The sequence below is a fragment of the Chelonoidis abingdonii genome, chromosome 1, assembly GCF_003597395.2.
Source record: "Chelonoidis abingdonii isolate Lonesome George chromosome 1, CheloAbing_2.0, whole genome shotgun sequence".
Classification (NCBI taxonomy): Eukaryota; Metazoa; Chordata; order Testudines; family Testudinidae; genus Chelonoidis; species Chelonoidis abingdonii.
In genome coordinates, this window is record NC_133769.1 from 131,075,610 (window position 1) to 131,089,748 (window position 14,139).

Genomic DNA, 14,139 nt, shown 5'->3' on the forward strand with positions numbered 1-14,139 from the left:
AACCTTTGTTCTCCCAATAAGACTGTGTGTTTAATCCATTGCATAACTCACTTCCAGTCATCAGATTTATTCCGTAGATGGACTTGGATCTTAAAAACTGGTAACAGCCATTCGTCCCTGAGTGCTTGCAGGTCTGGAGCTGTTAGCCCTAAACATTTAGCATAGAAGATAATCCAAAATCCCAAATGGTAGCCCAAATGTTAGTATTGGATTTTTGGTGGACCTATTTATAAGTCCAAATAAAACAACTTAAAACATTTGAAATACTTTGACTTTTATTCTTAACCCCCTAAACTTCTGATTAGTCATGAAAAAAAAACACGATCCTTTGTCAATTCCAAAGAATATCTACATATCCGGTGTTTGTAATTCACTTATCAACTAGTCTGAGTATTTATCCTATTTTGTTTTTTATCTTCAACCATCCTCCATGGCTTTTCTGCAAAATGTTGCATATTTCTTTGCTTTATTTTCCTGGTGTCTTGTCTATATTAATATATCTATGGACAGCTCATGTTCCACGCTGAATGGTCTGCAAACCTTTTATGAGTTGGATCAAGATATTGCTCCACCTAACATGTTATTTATTTTTCTGCAGCAGCCATTCTGTGGCACTCCAAAGGAAAGTGACAACCTCTTCACTGTATTGCACCCAGCTATGTATTTGGCTGTGCATGGATGGGTTGGAAACAGAATTCCTTTCTGACCTTCACAGGCAATTATTTTAACCTGGAAGTTGATTACTATTATCTTGGTCTTAGACTACATAACTACAAATGTTATTAATGAACATAAAAGTATCCAATGCTCTTGCAAATTCAGCCACACAATTTAGATAACTTCCTATGACAGTATGACTATAATGCTGCAAAAAGGAGCATTTCCTTTTATGGATTTTCAATGTATTTCCCTTTAACTTACAGATTTTGTTAGGTCGCTGTCAGGTTTGCATGGGGTATCGACAAGGGACCCAGCAAGAGCTGCTACTGTCATGCCTACACTCACTGTTACATTAGGTTTAGAGGTTTCAGAGTGGTAACCATGTTAGTCTGTATCAGCAAAAAGAACAGGAGTACTTGTGACACCTTAGAGACTAACAAATTCATTTGGGCATAAGCTTTCATGGGCTAAAACCCACTTCATCGGATGCATGCAGTGGAAAATACGTAGGAAGATAATATACACAGAGATCATGAAAAATGGGTGTTGCCTTACAACTCTAACGAGACTAATTAGTGGCTATTATCAGCAGGAGAAAACAAACTTTGTGAGTGCTCATCAGGATGCCCATTTCAAAGAGTTGACAAGAAGGTAGAGTAACAGTAGGTGTTAAAATTAGCATGAGAATAGTTTTACTTTGTGTAATGACCCATCCATCCCAGTCTTATTCAAGCCTAATTTAATGGTGTCAAGTTTGCATTATTCCAGTTCTGCAGTTCTCATTGGGTCTGTTCTTGCAGTTTTTGGTAAATAATTGTGACTTTTTGGTCTGTAACTGAGTGACAGGAGGTTGAGTGTTCTCTGACTGCGTTTTGAATGTTATTATTCTTGATGTCTGATTTGTGTCCATTTATTCTTTTGCGTAGGACTGTCCGTTTGTCCAACTACATGGCAGAGGGCATTGCTGGCACCTGATGCATATTATCAATGCAGCGTGAACGAGCCTCTGATGGTGTGGCTGATGTGATTATCACTACAAAAGTTTTTCTTCTCCTGCTGATAATATCCCACCTTAATTGATTAGTCTTATTAGAGTTGTGTAGCAACACCCATTTTTTCATGTTCTCTGTGTATATATATCTTCCTACTGTATTTTCCACTGCATGCATCTGATGAAGTGGGTTTTAGCCCATGAAAGCTTATGCCCAAATAAATTTATTAGTCTCTAAGGTGCCACAAGTACTACTCCTTTTTATTGGGTTTAGAGACTCCCATAATAGGTGGTTCCTGTCTGTTTAATGACTCAGAGGATAACTACCCTCTTCTGTATGTGGTCCAAGAGAAGGTGCTGCAATGTGGCCTCTTAGGTTGAGTATTATTACTGATTATATCCCTCTTTTGAGCTGGTGCCTCATGAAATCATGTCCTTCTTTCTTCTCCTCTTTTCTTTTTCCCTTAAGTGTATGTCTTAATTCTGCCCACCATCCACTTTTCTCTCTATTCACCCCCTTCCTATAGCAGAACAAATACCCTCCTGATCAACTGATGTTACAGAACTAGAGAAATAAGTTGGTGGGATTTTAAAAGCGCCAAAGGGATTCAGGAGCACAAGTCCCATTGACTTTAATCAGAATTGTGCTTCTGTGTCACTTAGGCACTTCTGAAAATCCTACTCAGAGTCACTATTCTTCATTATTTGTATTGTGGTGGTCAGGGGCGGCTCCAGGCCCCAGCACGCCAAGCGCGTGCTTGGGGCGGCAGCCAGGGGGGTGCTCTGCTGGTGCCGCGAGGGTGGCAGGCAGGCTTCCCTCAGCGGCGTGCCTGCGGAGGGTCTGCTGGTCCCGCAGCTTCGGAGGACCTCCCACAAGCGTGCCTGTGGAGGGTCCGCAGGACCAGAGGACCCTCCACAGGCAAACTGCCGAAGGCAGCCTGCTTGGGGTGGCAAAAACCCTAGAGCCACCTGTGGTGGTAGTGCCTAGATGCCACTATCAGGATATGTGCTCCTGCTTGTGCCAGGCACTGTACACACGTATTGGGAACACAGTTCCCCAAGAGTTTACAATTATCTGCAGTCATTGTACTCAGCCACCTGTTAATGAGGATATACCATATGTTACTGGGTCATGATATATAGCAGTGTGAGAGACACCTTTGATTAGGTCATATTGGAAATACAATAAAAACACTACGCAAAAATAAGTTTCTTTGAATATGTTTTAATTTCATGTTTTTTAAAAGTCAGTTTCCTACCATGTAAAGAATTAAGTTAAGGATTCTTTGGCTTCTCATCAAGCATTCTTTCCTTTTCTTCCTTTCTTTCTTTTTCTTTTTTTTTTAAATAGATTTCATTTCACCTTTAAGTCTTGATCTGTAGTTGTCTGCGTGATTGTCTGTGACAAAGATTTATACTTCCCTGACAGTTGCAGAAACCAGTTTCAAATAACTAAACATAAAAAAATCCCTAAGATGAACTCTAATTGTTAGCTAGGTGTAATCAATTATTCTTAGTTTGTGTAGTCAGGTGTGTATAATAAGCAGCAAACATATGGGAAGGTTTCAGAAGGGTGATAATGCATGTAAACAAAAACATGTTCAACATAAATAATGCTTAATTTAATGGAGAAGTTAATTTCATGAATTTTTGTTTGTAAAGTTTTTGAAGTGGAAATACCTTTGCCTTCATGTTCACCACAGACGTTTTGACAATTAACTGTTTCAAACCATTGAAATAACAAAAGCCTGGCTTATAAGCTGTTTGGCATGAAAAAGAGATTGAACTGGATTCTGAAAGATACAATTTCTCAACTCATTTAGACGTGTTAAGGAACTGCTATTATTTCCTGGAATCAATTTTAAACTTCCATAGAGGACGAAAGTGACTAGCAGAATCAAATATCAGAGTTTAATGAGGATCATCAGTGTCTGTAATTAAGTTGCATGTAACTGGATTTTCTGTGAAGATATATACACCAAAAGACCTGGGATAACGTTTTCAAAAGTGCCCTTCCTTCCTCAGACAGGACTTGGGTACTTAGAAGCCTAGATTCCATTGACTTTCAAGGAAACAGACGTCTGAGTGCCTTAGTCACTCTTAAAAATGGGACTTTTGAACCTGCCATTTACTCATTTTAGAAAATTTTACCCTTAGTCACAAAACCCTAAAATATACCAAGACCAACTTTTAAAAATAGGCACCGAAATGCAAACATGTGGGTGTCCGAATCTGCCATTAGGCTCATATATATCCATTTTGCATGCAGTGCACTCTTCCAGCTGAGTGCTCCATTTCTGGTCTCATTGAAATAAATGGCTTAACTCAGGGGTTCTCAAACTGGGGGTTGGGACCCCTCAACGGTTCGCAAGGTTATTAAATGGGAGGTCGCGAGCTGTCAGCCTCCACCTCAAGCCCTGCTTTTCCTCCAGCATTTATAATGATGTTAAATATATAAAAAAGAGTTTTTAATTTATAAGAGGGGGGTCGCACTCAGAGGTTTGCTATGTGAAAGGGGTCACCAGTACAAAAGTTTGAGAGCTACTGGCTTAACTCCTTGTTAGCCATGTTGGAGCAGGCCCCCTGTACCATAATTTGAAAACTGCATCCAGTATGTGTAAGTCACTGGCTCATCCTTATCCTCTCAGCCCTGTGTATATGCAATATATCACAACACCCTTCAAATGTACCTATGGAGATATGCAATAGGCACATAATGCAAACGGAAGGATAAATAAATCTAAAGATAGTACAAAATTGTAAATGTTTTAGGTCCCCCAAATTGGAGGCAACATCTTATGATAGTGGCAGAGATGTGGCAGCACAAAACAATTAGATCATTACAAACCAACAGAAATTAACTAAATTATTCCAATTTGCACTGCAGAATAGTGTTTCCCTGCACAGCTCTGGACTCTTTGCTCTTCCATCTTTCACACAGATATACAGGAGATGATGTTTTCACACTTCAAATGTCACATCCTGGTTAGGTTACACTATCGCTTTGAAGAAAATACCATAATTTAGTGAACAATTAGCATCCCTTCTGACATTACGTTCAATAATTTGATGTCCAGATTGGGCATTTAGGTTTTCATTGTAAAATAACTTTAACAAAAACCCTGCATCCCATACAGGTAAATACAACAGTCACACAAGCATGCCTCTGCAAAGGGGCCAGCAGAGACTTTGGGAAGAGTTACAATGATCCTGGCAGTTGCATGAGATTTTCCAAAAGCAACTAGGTGGAGGCTGGATTATGGCCCCGCTATCCTTTTGTGTTTGCCAGTTGAGCTCAGCTGCTGAATGCTGGAGTTTCTGCTCTGGCATGTGCTCCCACAGGCTCTTCAGGAATTCAGACCAACTCAGCCACAATGCCTCCAGGGATTCCTGCTGCAGTGTGGTCTTTGCTCATTCCCCCACCTAACATGGGCTCATGTTCAAAGCTGCCATATAGTCTTGGATATTTAAAAAGAAGATAATTTTAATCAAAATTTCCAGCCTCCAGCCCAACCAAAACCATCATCTGGAGCCAGATCCTTGTCCCATCAGGTCAATGGAAAGTCCCAATGACTTAACTGAGAGTTAGATCAGTCTCCTGGTGGTACAGATGTGGATAGTTTTTAGTATCATTTTAACACTTTGGTGCCATTAATAAAAGAGTATTTTTAGTGCTTTCTGTTCAGATATGCTATTATTTCTGCTTTCTGAAGTAGCTGATAGGGCTGGTAATGACAATTGTCATTTTTTTTAAATGGAAAAATTGGGTTTTCAACAAAATGTAACTTTAACAAAGTGCCTGCTTTCCTTGAAAATTTTTGATTTTTTTCATACAGGCAAAAACAAAACCAAAAAATGGAAACCAAAACCATTTTTATATTTTTAATTAAAAAGTCAGCACTTTCTAGGGGGAAAGAAAAATATTTTTACAATCAGCTGTAGTAGGCAATCATTTTAATATATGAAAATGGAAATATCTAACCCTCAATGCCAGTATGTTTTGGTTTAACAATCAGCAACACCAAAGACGTTACATAAGTTAAGATCAAAATATTCAGTGCTAAAATTAGACCCTGACTAGATTTAAAAGCCTAAATGTAGGTTTTGAGGCCTAGCTTTAGGCACTAGTTTTGAACATTTTGCTCTAAGCTTCTTAAAATGTAGCAGGGATGGATAAAAATTAGAATGTTTGCCTTAAATAGAGCAAATATGATTTAATTAGTTTTAATTTAAAGTCTCTTGCAAGGATCTTTCCTTTCTAAAGGAAATATTGGCAAGAATAACTCTAATCCCATCCCTTTGGATCAACTATTTTTTCATTCCTCAAATATTTTTCATTCTCCCTCCACTGAGCAATGAAGATGTTCATTTTAATAGATTATTCTGTGGCCACTTACTAGAAACTAAGAGAGACATTAAAATCCAGGAATGATTTTGCATCTTCCAGGTATAAAGTTTCACAGATAACGTGACTCCTTTCTCTCTCCTTTTAAATCTGTGTTTATTAATCTTTCTTCTTCTTCAAAGGTTTTCTAGACTGGGTTCCTAAGAAAATGCAGAGAGTAGGATGTGTTGAGCTGCTGAACACAGTCCAGAGACGAATACAGCCACGACTTCATGTTTTTGGACATATCCATGAAGGTCAGCAAGCTTGTTTCTCTCTGATTTTTAAAACCAACTGCACCCAAGTCACTGCACAGTATGGCCAACATTTTCAAACCTGAGTTGCTAAAGATAAGTACCTAAATTAATGGACACTTCTGAAAATCAGGCCACTTGTTTAGGTGAATAAGGTATTATTCCCACCTTGAACTTTAGCATCCAGAAAGTGGGGACCTGCATGTACCCTTCTAAGCTTAATTTTTAGCTTAGATTAGATAACGCTGCCACCAACCAAAAATATAATGTTTTGGTACACTTTTTGTCCCCCCAAAACCTTCCCTTGGGTCTTAAAACGGAGAGAAATAAACCATTCCCCCTCCTTTCCCCCTCCCAGACTTTCCCTGAGAGATCACTGATCCAAACTCCTTGGATCCTAAAACAGAGAGGAATTAACCTTTTTCCCCCCTTCTCTCCCCCACCACTCCCTGGTGAGTTCAGACTCAATCCCCTTGTCTTACACAAGGAAAAAATCAATCAGATTCTTAAAAAAGAAAGCTTTTAATTAAAGAAAAAAGTAAAAATTATCTCTGTAAAATCAAGATGGAAAATGTTTACAGGGTCTAAGCTTTACATAGACTAGAGGGACTCCTTGCGCCCTAGCTTAAGATACAAGTTACAGCAAACAGAGGTAAAATATCCTTCCAGCAAAATCCATATTTGCAAATAAAGAAAACAAACATAAAGAATAATCCGCCTTCTATCTAGTACTTACTATTTTTGAACATGAGAGACTGTTTCAGAAAGATTGGAGAAATCTGGTTGCATGTCTGGTCCCTCAACAAAGACTTCCCTCCACCAAGATTTGAAAGTATCTTGTCCCCTGATTGGTCCTTTGGTCAGGTGTCAGCCAGGTTCACTGAGCTTGTTAACCCTTTACAGGTAAGAGACATTAACCCTTAACTATCTGTTTATGACAGATGCATATAAGTGTCTAACATCCAAGTATGAATATTTGGGCCTCGGCATCTCTGTTTCAGTTTCCATATCTGTGAAACAGGGATTATACTTACTGCTCCATATGAACTACTGATCCAGTTGGTTCAAAACAAGGGTAGAGGTCTACTAGGTGACTACAAGTTAGGATTGCGGGATTCTATTTGTGGCTCCTTACTGAATCAGTGTGTGACATTGGGAAAATCATGTAACCTCTCGGTGTCTCACTTTCTCTCCCTGTAAAATCCTTAGGGATTTCTAAGGCTTAATTACCGAGATCTTGGGTTAGAAGGGTCTGAATAAATACAAAGCTAAAATGAGACCCCATAAAACTCTAGACGTTCCTCTCACTCTTAATTTCTGCATGTACCATGTATTAGGCTGATCTCCTCATCAGCGAGTTCAGGATTCTCCAGCAACCTGAGACGCTATAGTTTCTTCAGAGCATTTGTCTGAGTGTGTATTTCAGAGCACTAGGGAGTCATCACTGGCTCTGTAGGGGTAAGATTTTTTTTTTAAAACAGGTTAAATGTTCAGTGCCCAGACCCACCAAGGGTGTTCACTCAACCATTTGGCTTTCAATTGGGAAAATTAACTCCTTTCTTATAAATCATTAAATAGAATCAGTCTTGCTCCCATTGAAGTCAGTGATAGTTGGATCATATTAACAATCAAAGAAAAGGGAAAAGAATATATCTTATGGTGTTTACTCATATCTTGCAAGGTGTACGGCTTCGAGTACAATCACGGCCTATTCCTTGCAATGATAAGGCTCTCACTAGCAGGGGTGGCTCCAGGCCCCAGCACGCCAAGCGCGTGCTTGGGGTGGCATGCTGCAGGGGGAGCTCTACCAGTTGCCGGGAGGGCGGCAGGCAGGGCTCTGGTGGACCTCCCACAGGTGGCCTGCGGAGGGTCTGCTGGTCCCGTGGCTTCGGTGGCAGGCATGCCTGCAGGAGGTCCGGCGACTGGCAGAGCGTCCTCCGTGGCATGCCGCCGTGCTTGGGGCGGCGAAATGTCTAGAGCCACTCCTGCTCACTAGGCGATTTCTAAAGTGCTGTCAAATGTACAAAGTAAACAAATTGAATGCATAGAGAGAATGACTCTTCTCTAGATCATGTTCAGGTACAGCAGTCTTATAAGTAACTTCTAAGACAGTGTGTGAACAATTTTCAGACAAAACCCGTTTTAAAATTGGTATTATCCCTTTAGTTTATTACAGGCCAAGTAAGTTTAAATTTGGTGTAAGTGACCTGTTGTAAGCTCCTGTGAGGTAAGTAGAGTTGCATCTGCTTACCTCATGTCTGAATTTGGCCCAAAGAAAAAAAAAATTGGCTCTCAAAGAATGATAAATTATTTCAGTTACCATTTCAGTTGCAGTAAGTAGCAGAGTTAAGAGACAAGGATTTCTTGTAAACTATCATAATTCAGAGAAAACAAATGGGAAATTGCAAAGCCTGTTTTGCTGTGGGATGGTAAAACTCCTCAGAGAAGAATTCCCAAGTAAATTCTCACAGACAGCCTTTTCAAATGAATGTGCTCTTTGCAAAGTGAGTGCATGGTATGAACAGATGATATCCTCCCCTGACTAAACACAGCTACATCTACAGCAGTCATCTACTAAATATCCAGGAGGAATAATGAACTGACTGTTTCCTCCCCACTTCCTCCTCTGAACTGCTGCTACTGCCAAAAATGCCCCACCTGTCACCATGACAGGCAGCCTACAGTAATGTCATCTAAAATCCTATTTCCCATGCTCCTGCCAGAGCTCAGGTGGGGTCGTGATACTGAAGTCTCCATGATAGGAATGAAAAGTGCAATACTATAAATCATGCGCAAAAATTAACATTTTAGTAACTGGGTACCATGGTGACTGGATGTTTTAAGAACATGGAGAGGGAGAGAAAACATTCTGAAACTTCTCCTAGCAATGTTAAGTGCAATTCACGTTTATATTCTGTGGTTCATGTTTCACAACCAATGATTGTTCTGTGGCAAACCACAAATGATTGGGAGAAATCTCTGTGACAGAAACCTGACAGAGTTTTCATCCTTGCTGAAGTCCTCTTCTTGTAAGATTTTCCATGAGCCATCTAGTGGACCCACAGTTTGTAGCATTAAATTTGTTGGTTTTATAAAGAAAATAAAAGAATCTGCTGTTATTTCATGAAGTTCCTGAACCAAGAGGGTGTACATAGGCCTGACTCAATCCCCACTGAAGTCTATGAGGGTATGCCTACACTGCAGCGGTGGGCAAGCCTCCCAGCCCAAGTAGACAGACTCACACTAGCTTGACTTGAGTTGGCAAACTAAAAATAGCAGTGTGAAAGGTGTGGCTCCAGTGGACATTCAACCAGTCAAGCGAGCTCAGACTCAGGCAGTGGTGACCTGACCCCGAGTTGCCACAGCCACACTGCTGTGTTTAGTGCACTAACTTGAGGCCCACTAGCTCAACTGTTTACCCAGCTCACTCCCAACTGCAGTGTAGACATGACAGGAGAGTGTTGCCAGTGACTTCAATGGGAGCTCAGTCAGGCACTTACATATACATGCCTAGAACTTCTCTAGTATGTTTCAGTGTACACCGACACATACTGGATCCAATCAAGTTTCCACTGAAGGGATTGGGAATGTCACCATTATCTTCAGTAGCAGTAGGATAGAGCCCATTACAGACAGTTTCTAGTGAGCACATCGTTTTCAGATATTCAGACTTTGAAATCAAACCCAGTTTTTTCATGCTAAGCCATGGCACACCTATATCTATGCCAAGTTGTGGATTTCATGCTTCTGCTGGTTTTGCTGAAGCCCAGTAGAGCTTTTTTTCTTTTCATAAGTGATTAGAATTCTTTTATAATGGAAAAAAATATGTTCACTTTTCCATGAGTCCAAAAATGTTTGAAGGGATTTCACTCAACATTTCTTTTAAAAAAAATAATAATAAAATAAAATTTATCTTTGAGCAAAAACCAAGCCTGAGAAATATCAGCCCGAAAAGGTGACAGTTTCAACAAATTCTGAATGTGAGATTTCCAACAAATCAGGGATTTGTGTGTTTTAAAGCCTGAAGTACAGTCTAGCTCCCACCCTCTTCCAAAACTGGAGAGAATATTTTTTTAAACTGATTTTCAAAGAGAAATATTAAAGTTACTAAACTTTTTTGTGAAGACTTCACATTTCAGTGGCTATAATATCACACTACGTTTACATGCTGGAAAGTTCTCTTTGGCTTTCTTTTACAATCTAAAAGGGTGAACAAATTCTTCTGTTACACAGGTATTATTACTCTCTCATGGAAGTTTCTCTAGGATGACAGAGAGCAGAATATGGCCCTGTTAAATCCTTGAGCGTTTGGATGTAGCACTATTCAGTGCCACTTCCATTTGTGGCACTATATAAGTGAATAAGAATAGTAACTAGAACTTGTTTTCTTTGTAGGCTATGGGGTAATGGCTGATGGAACTACTACCTATGTGAATGCATCAGTGTGCACTGTGAATTACCAGCCTCTCAATCCACCTATAGTTATTGACTTACCTACTCCAAGGAACACATGATTGTTATAGGAATTTAATGATGTACCCATCACACAAGCAAGTTTCTATTGCTGGCTAAGAAACATGATAAAGAACTGTTCAATGAAGAAGCGAAGACCCTTTATTATTTTTTTCTTTTAATTCTTCACAACCAAATTTGAGTGATGAAAATAAATGGGAAGCAAAGACATTTTAGTGCCAGTATCTGCCAGAAGCCGATTAAAGACTTTAAAATTTCAGCATTAAAATACTTGTGAATACACAAAAGTGAATGCATTCCCCGTACATCTTGAGTAGGGACTTGGTTCGTTTTTTTTTTTATATCTACCATATATTAAACTTATTAAAAGTCTTTTCAAAGGCTTATGTCTTAAAGAATGTTTATAGTTTAAACGTGAATGTTTAGACTAGGATGTAACCATTTAAAACATTTTCCAATGAGTATTTGGTAAAATCAAATCATGTTGATATTTTTGCTGAATAATATGGCAAATATGAAAATAGTATACACAAGTACTTTGTTGAACCAGTTAAAAGAAGCCAGTTATTATTGCAAATCCTTCTGAAGTCTGTGCCCTTGCATGCTTTCAAAGCCAGTGCAGGAGAAGGTCCTAATCACTGTTCTGTAATGCAGTTGCAACACGTCTGGCATTACAGATGGAAGGGGAAATGGTGCATACTGCCAGTGTGCGGTGAACAGCTGAATGTTCTAGAAGGGAGATGGTAGTAAATGAGTACAAACTCAGGCATTTGTAAGTTCTGAAAAATGTCATTTCCCTTTTTTTCTTTAAAAAGTTCCATGAGGATTAACATGAGAGCTGATCTGTGATTAGATTTAAAATAAAATAGGAAAGCTGTGCTGTTGAGTAGTGGTTTTAAAAGGTAGCCTAGTGGGACTGTCTGGTTTAAAGAACTGGTAAAGGGATGGGCAGCCTATCATAAGGCCACTGCTTTGAATCTGGCCCAGGTTGGGAATGATTAAAAGTTTGAGCTAATTCATCCCTGAATTAATAACTCCCCTGACTTTGATGGAGTTTGAGTTTGGCCCTTTACCTTCTAATAGCTGTTCAGCAGCATGGGTGAAATGAGTGGTGAGCTTACGGCAGTTCCTCCAACATAGGTGTCCACATTACAAGCCCCATCATTTGCCTTCTTGTGGACAGTTGTAGTAGAGACCAAGGACTAAATGAGCCCAGGAGACTGAAGTCTTTTTTAACCCCTATATAAGGCCCGTCCAGATGTGAGAACTAGCACTGCTCATGCTCCGTGTCTATGGATTCATAGAGGAGTTGAGGCGGCAGAGTTTTCATTCTAGCACGTCACACTAGCCCAAAAATTCACTTTAAAAAGCAAACCATGAAGTATTTTAACCCCCCAGATAGGCCCTAAAGGAAAAGGGGCCTCTGTCCTGACCTTACCCAATTTCTCCAACTTCAAAGAAAGTAAAAGGAGACCTCTTGCCTTAACTGCGATTAGCTGGGTATGATACTTTGGATATGGATTTTCAGAACTGTGGTACTAACAAGCTCTATGTATTAAATAACCTTGACACACATTAGGCAAAGCTCATGGGTGAGGCACCCAGACACTGATGCTGGAGAAAAAAAAAAACCAAGCATGTACCCAGTGCATGTGCAGAGCCCACACTTGGACACACAGATCATGTAATTGTGCATGTTAGTGCCCTTTTGCACACACCCTCAGTGTGACGACATCAATGTGAGCTTTGCATGTAGCAGCTGTATGTACAGTATTCGCATGCACAACTAGGGCCGCTATTTCTGAAAGCTTGATCCTCAAAGTCAAATCTGGGAGGGACAGTAGGGTCATTTCCAACGCTTCATATGTGCAAAAACTCTTCCCCCACTTGGTGCTGGGAAGCAATTAAGTTTGAGCCTAGTAACTTTATCCAAACTGGTGTGCCCAAAAACATGACATGCCACAAAGCTCTCATTTCTTGTAAGCTGCTCAGTGAATTAGGACATTACATGGTTTGCTGCTCTTTGCTGAAACTAAAAAGCAAACAGTGGGTCCCATCCTGTAATCCTTTCTTATGTGAATGGTTTATATGTACATGAGCCGTCTGCAGTAGATTTACATGGGACTATTTTTGCAAGCACTGTTTGGCACAGCCCACATCAGCGAGGCTGGAAGTTAATAGCCTGTTACCGATTTCCACCATCAATGGGAAGAAAAACAATAGTGTGTTGTTAGACTAAAAGTGTCTTAACCTGTCACAATTCAAGTGTTTTATGAAACAAGTGTGGCAGGAAACTGGCTGTATGTTAAAGAAGTCTGAAATGTTTACATTCACTCTCAGCACTTGTTACTAAAATGTTAAGGGGGGGAGGTTTTATTAGCTGCAACAGTATTTCTATGTCAACCATAAAACATGCTCTTAACAAAAAAAATTTCCTAAGGTATCTTCAAAATACTATGTATTTTATGTGAAAAAATTGATTTGAAAGCAGCTGTTACTTTAAAGGTTATCATTAAAAGACTTGCGGCATGAAAGCTTAAAGGTTATTTAATCATTTTGGCATAACTTGATGTTGTAATTTTTTTGTCAAGCATGTTAGACAAATAAAATCTTAAAAAAAATAAGCTCTGTTTACATCTTATCAGACATTCCATTTGGCATGGTAGTAAAATATTTACTGTAAAATACAGCACATCTGCCCCTTATGTTAGGTGCCAAAGCACTGCATACTGTGGATCAGTTACCATACAGACCTAAAATCTACTGGTGGGAGATCAGCTGGGCTTGAAGGTGGTAAGCCTTGTGCATGATTGTATACCAAACAATCTTGCAATATCTGTCACTGCAAGGATGTCTATGCATGCTGGCTTAGCAAAAGGTGCCCTTTTTAATGCCGCCACCACTTTAATAGAGACTTCCTTGCCTTAGGGCAAAAAATAAAGAATGAGTTGGAACCAATGATTGCAAGAGAAAAATAACTGTTTCTTGTAATTAAAGATCCCCATGGATGGACCATATGAAATGCTTCTATGACACAATGCGGTGTTTTAGGAAAAGCTAATGTGGCTAATTTAGCAAAAATAGCTTTGGAAACTTTTGATTGTGGGGCCCATAACTAGGATGCGGGTAAAATCCTTTGAGGAATGTATGAGTGTTGGAAATATTTGAGTGTAGTGTCAGTATGGACCTCAAAGAGGAGATTAGGAAAGGTGCTCTCTTCTTTTTTTAAACTCCATTCCAAAGTATTAGTTACTTAGGAAAGATTCTACATAGCTCCAGTTTTGAAAATGTGTGTGGGTTTTTTTTTTTTTAAAAATTAAGAATATTTAGCACCTACATCAAGGCAATGGTTTGTGCTCCCTTTGTTAACTTACACT

General features: G+C 39.5%; 1 protein-coding gene across 5 annotated transcripts in view; it reads left to right on the forward strand.

Moving 5' to 3' along the window:
- Nucleotides 1-14,139, forward strand: part of MPPED1 (metallophosphoesterase domain containing 1) — a 100,498-nt gene that overhangs the window by 68,204 nt on the left and 18,155 nt on the right. For 4 of the 5 annotated variants that reach the window (XM_032762503.2, XM_032762502.2, XM_032762504.2 and 1 more), the window contains 2 exons: nt 6,179-6,292; nt 10,685-11,565. In XM_032762503.2, the coding sequence (XP_032618394.1) occupies nt 6,179-6,292; nt 10,685-10,803 (233 nt within the window). In that variant the 3' untranslated portion in view covers nt 10,804-11,565. Of the gene's footprint in view, nt 1-6,178; nt 6,293-10,684; nt 11,566-14,139 lie in introns of those variants that run through there. The other variant, XM_075061764.1, reaches the window with a different exon arrangement.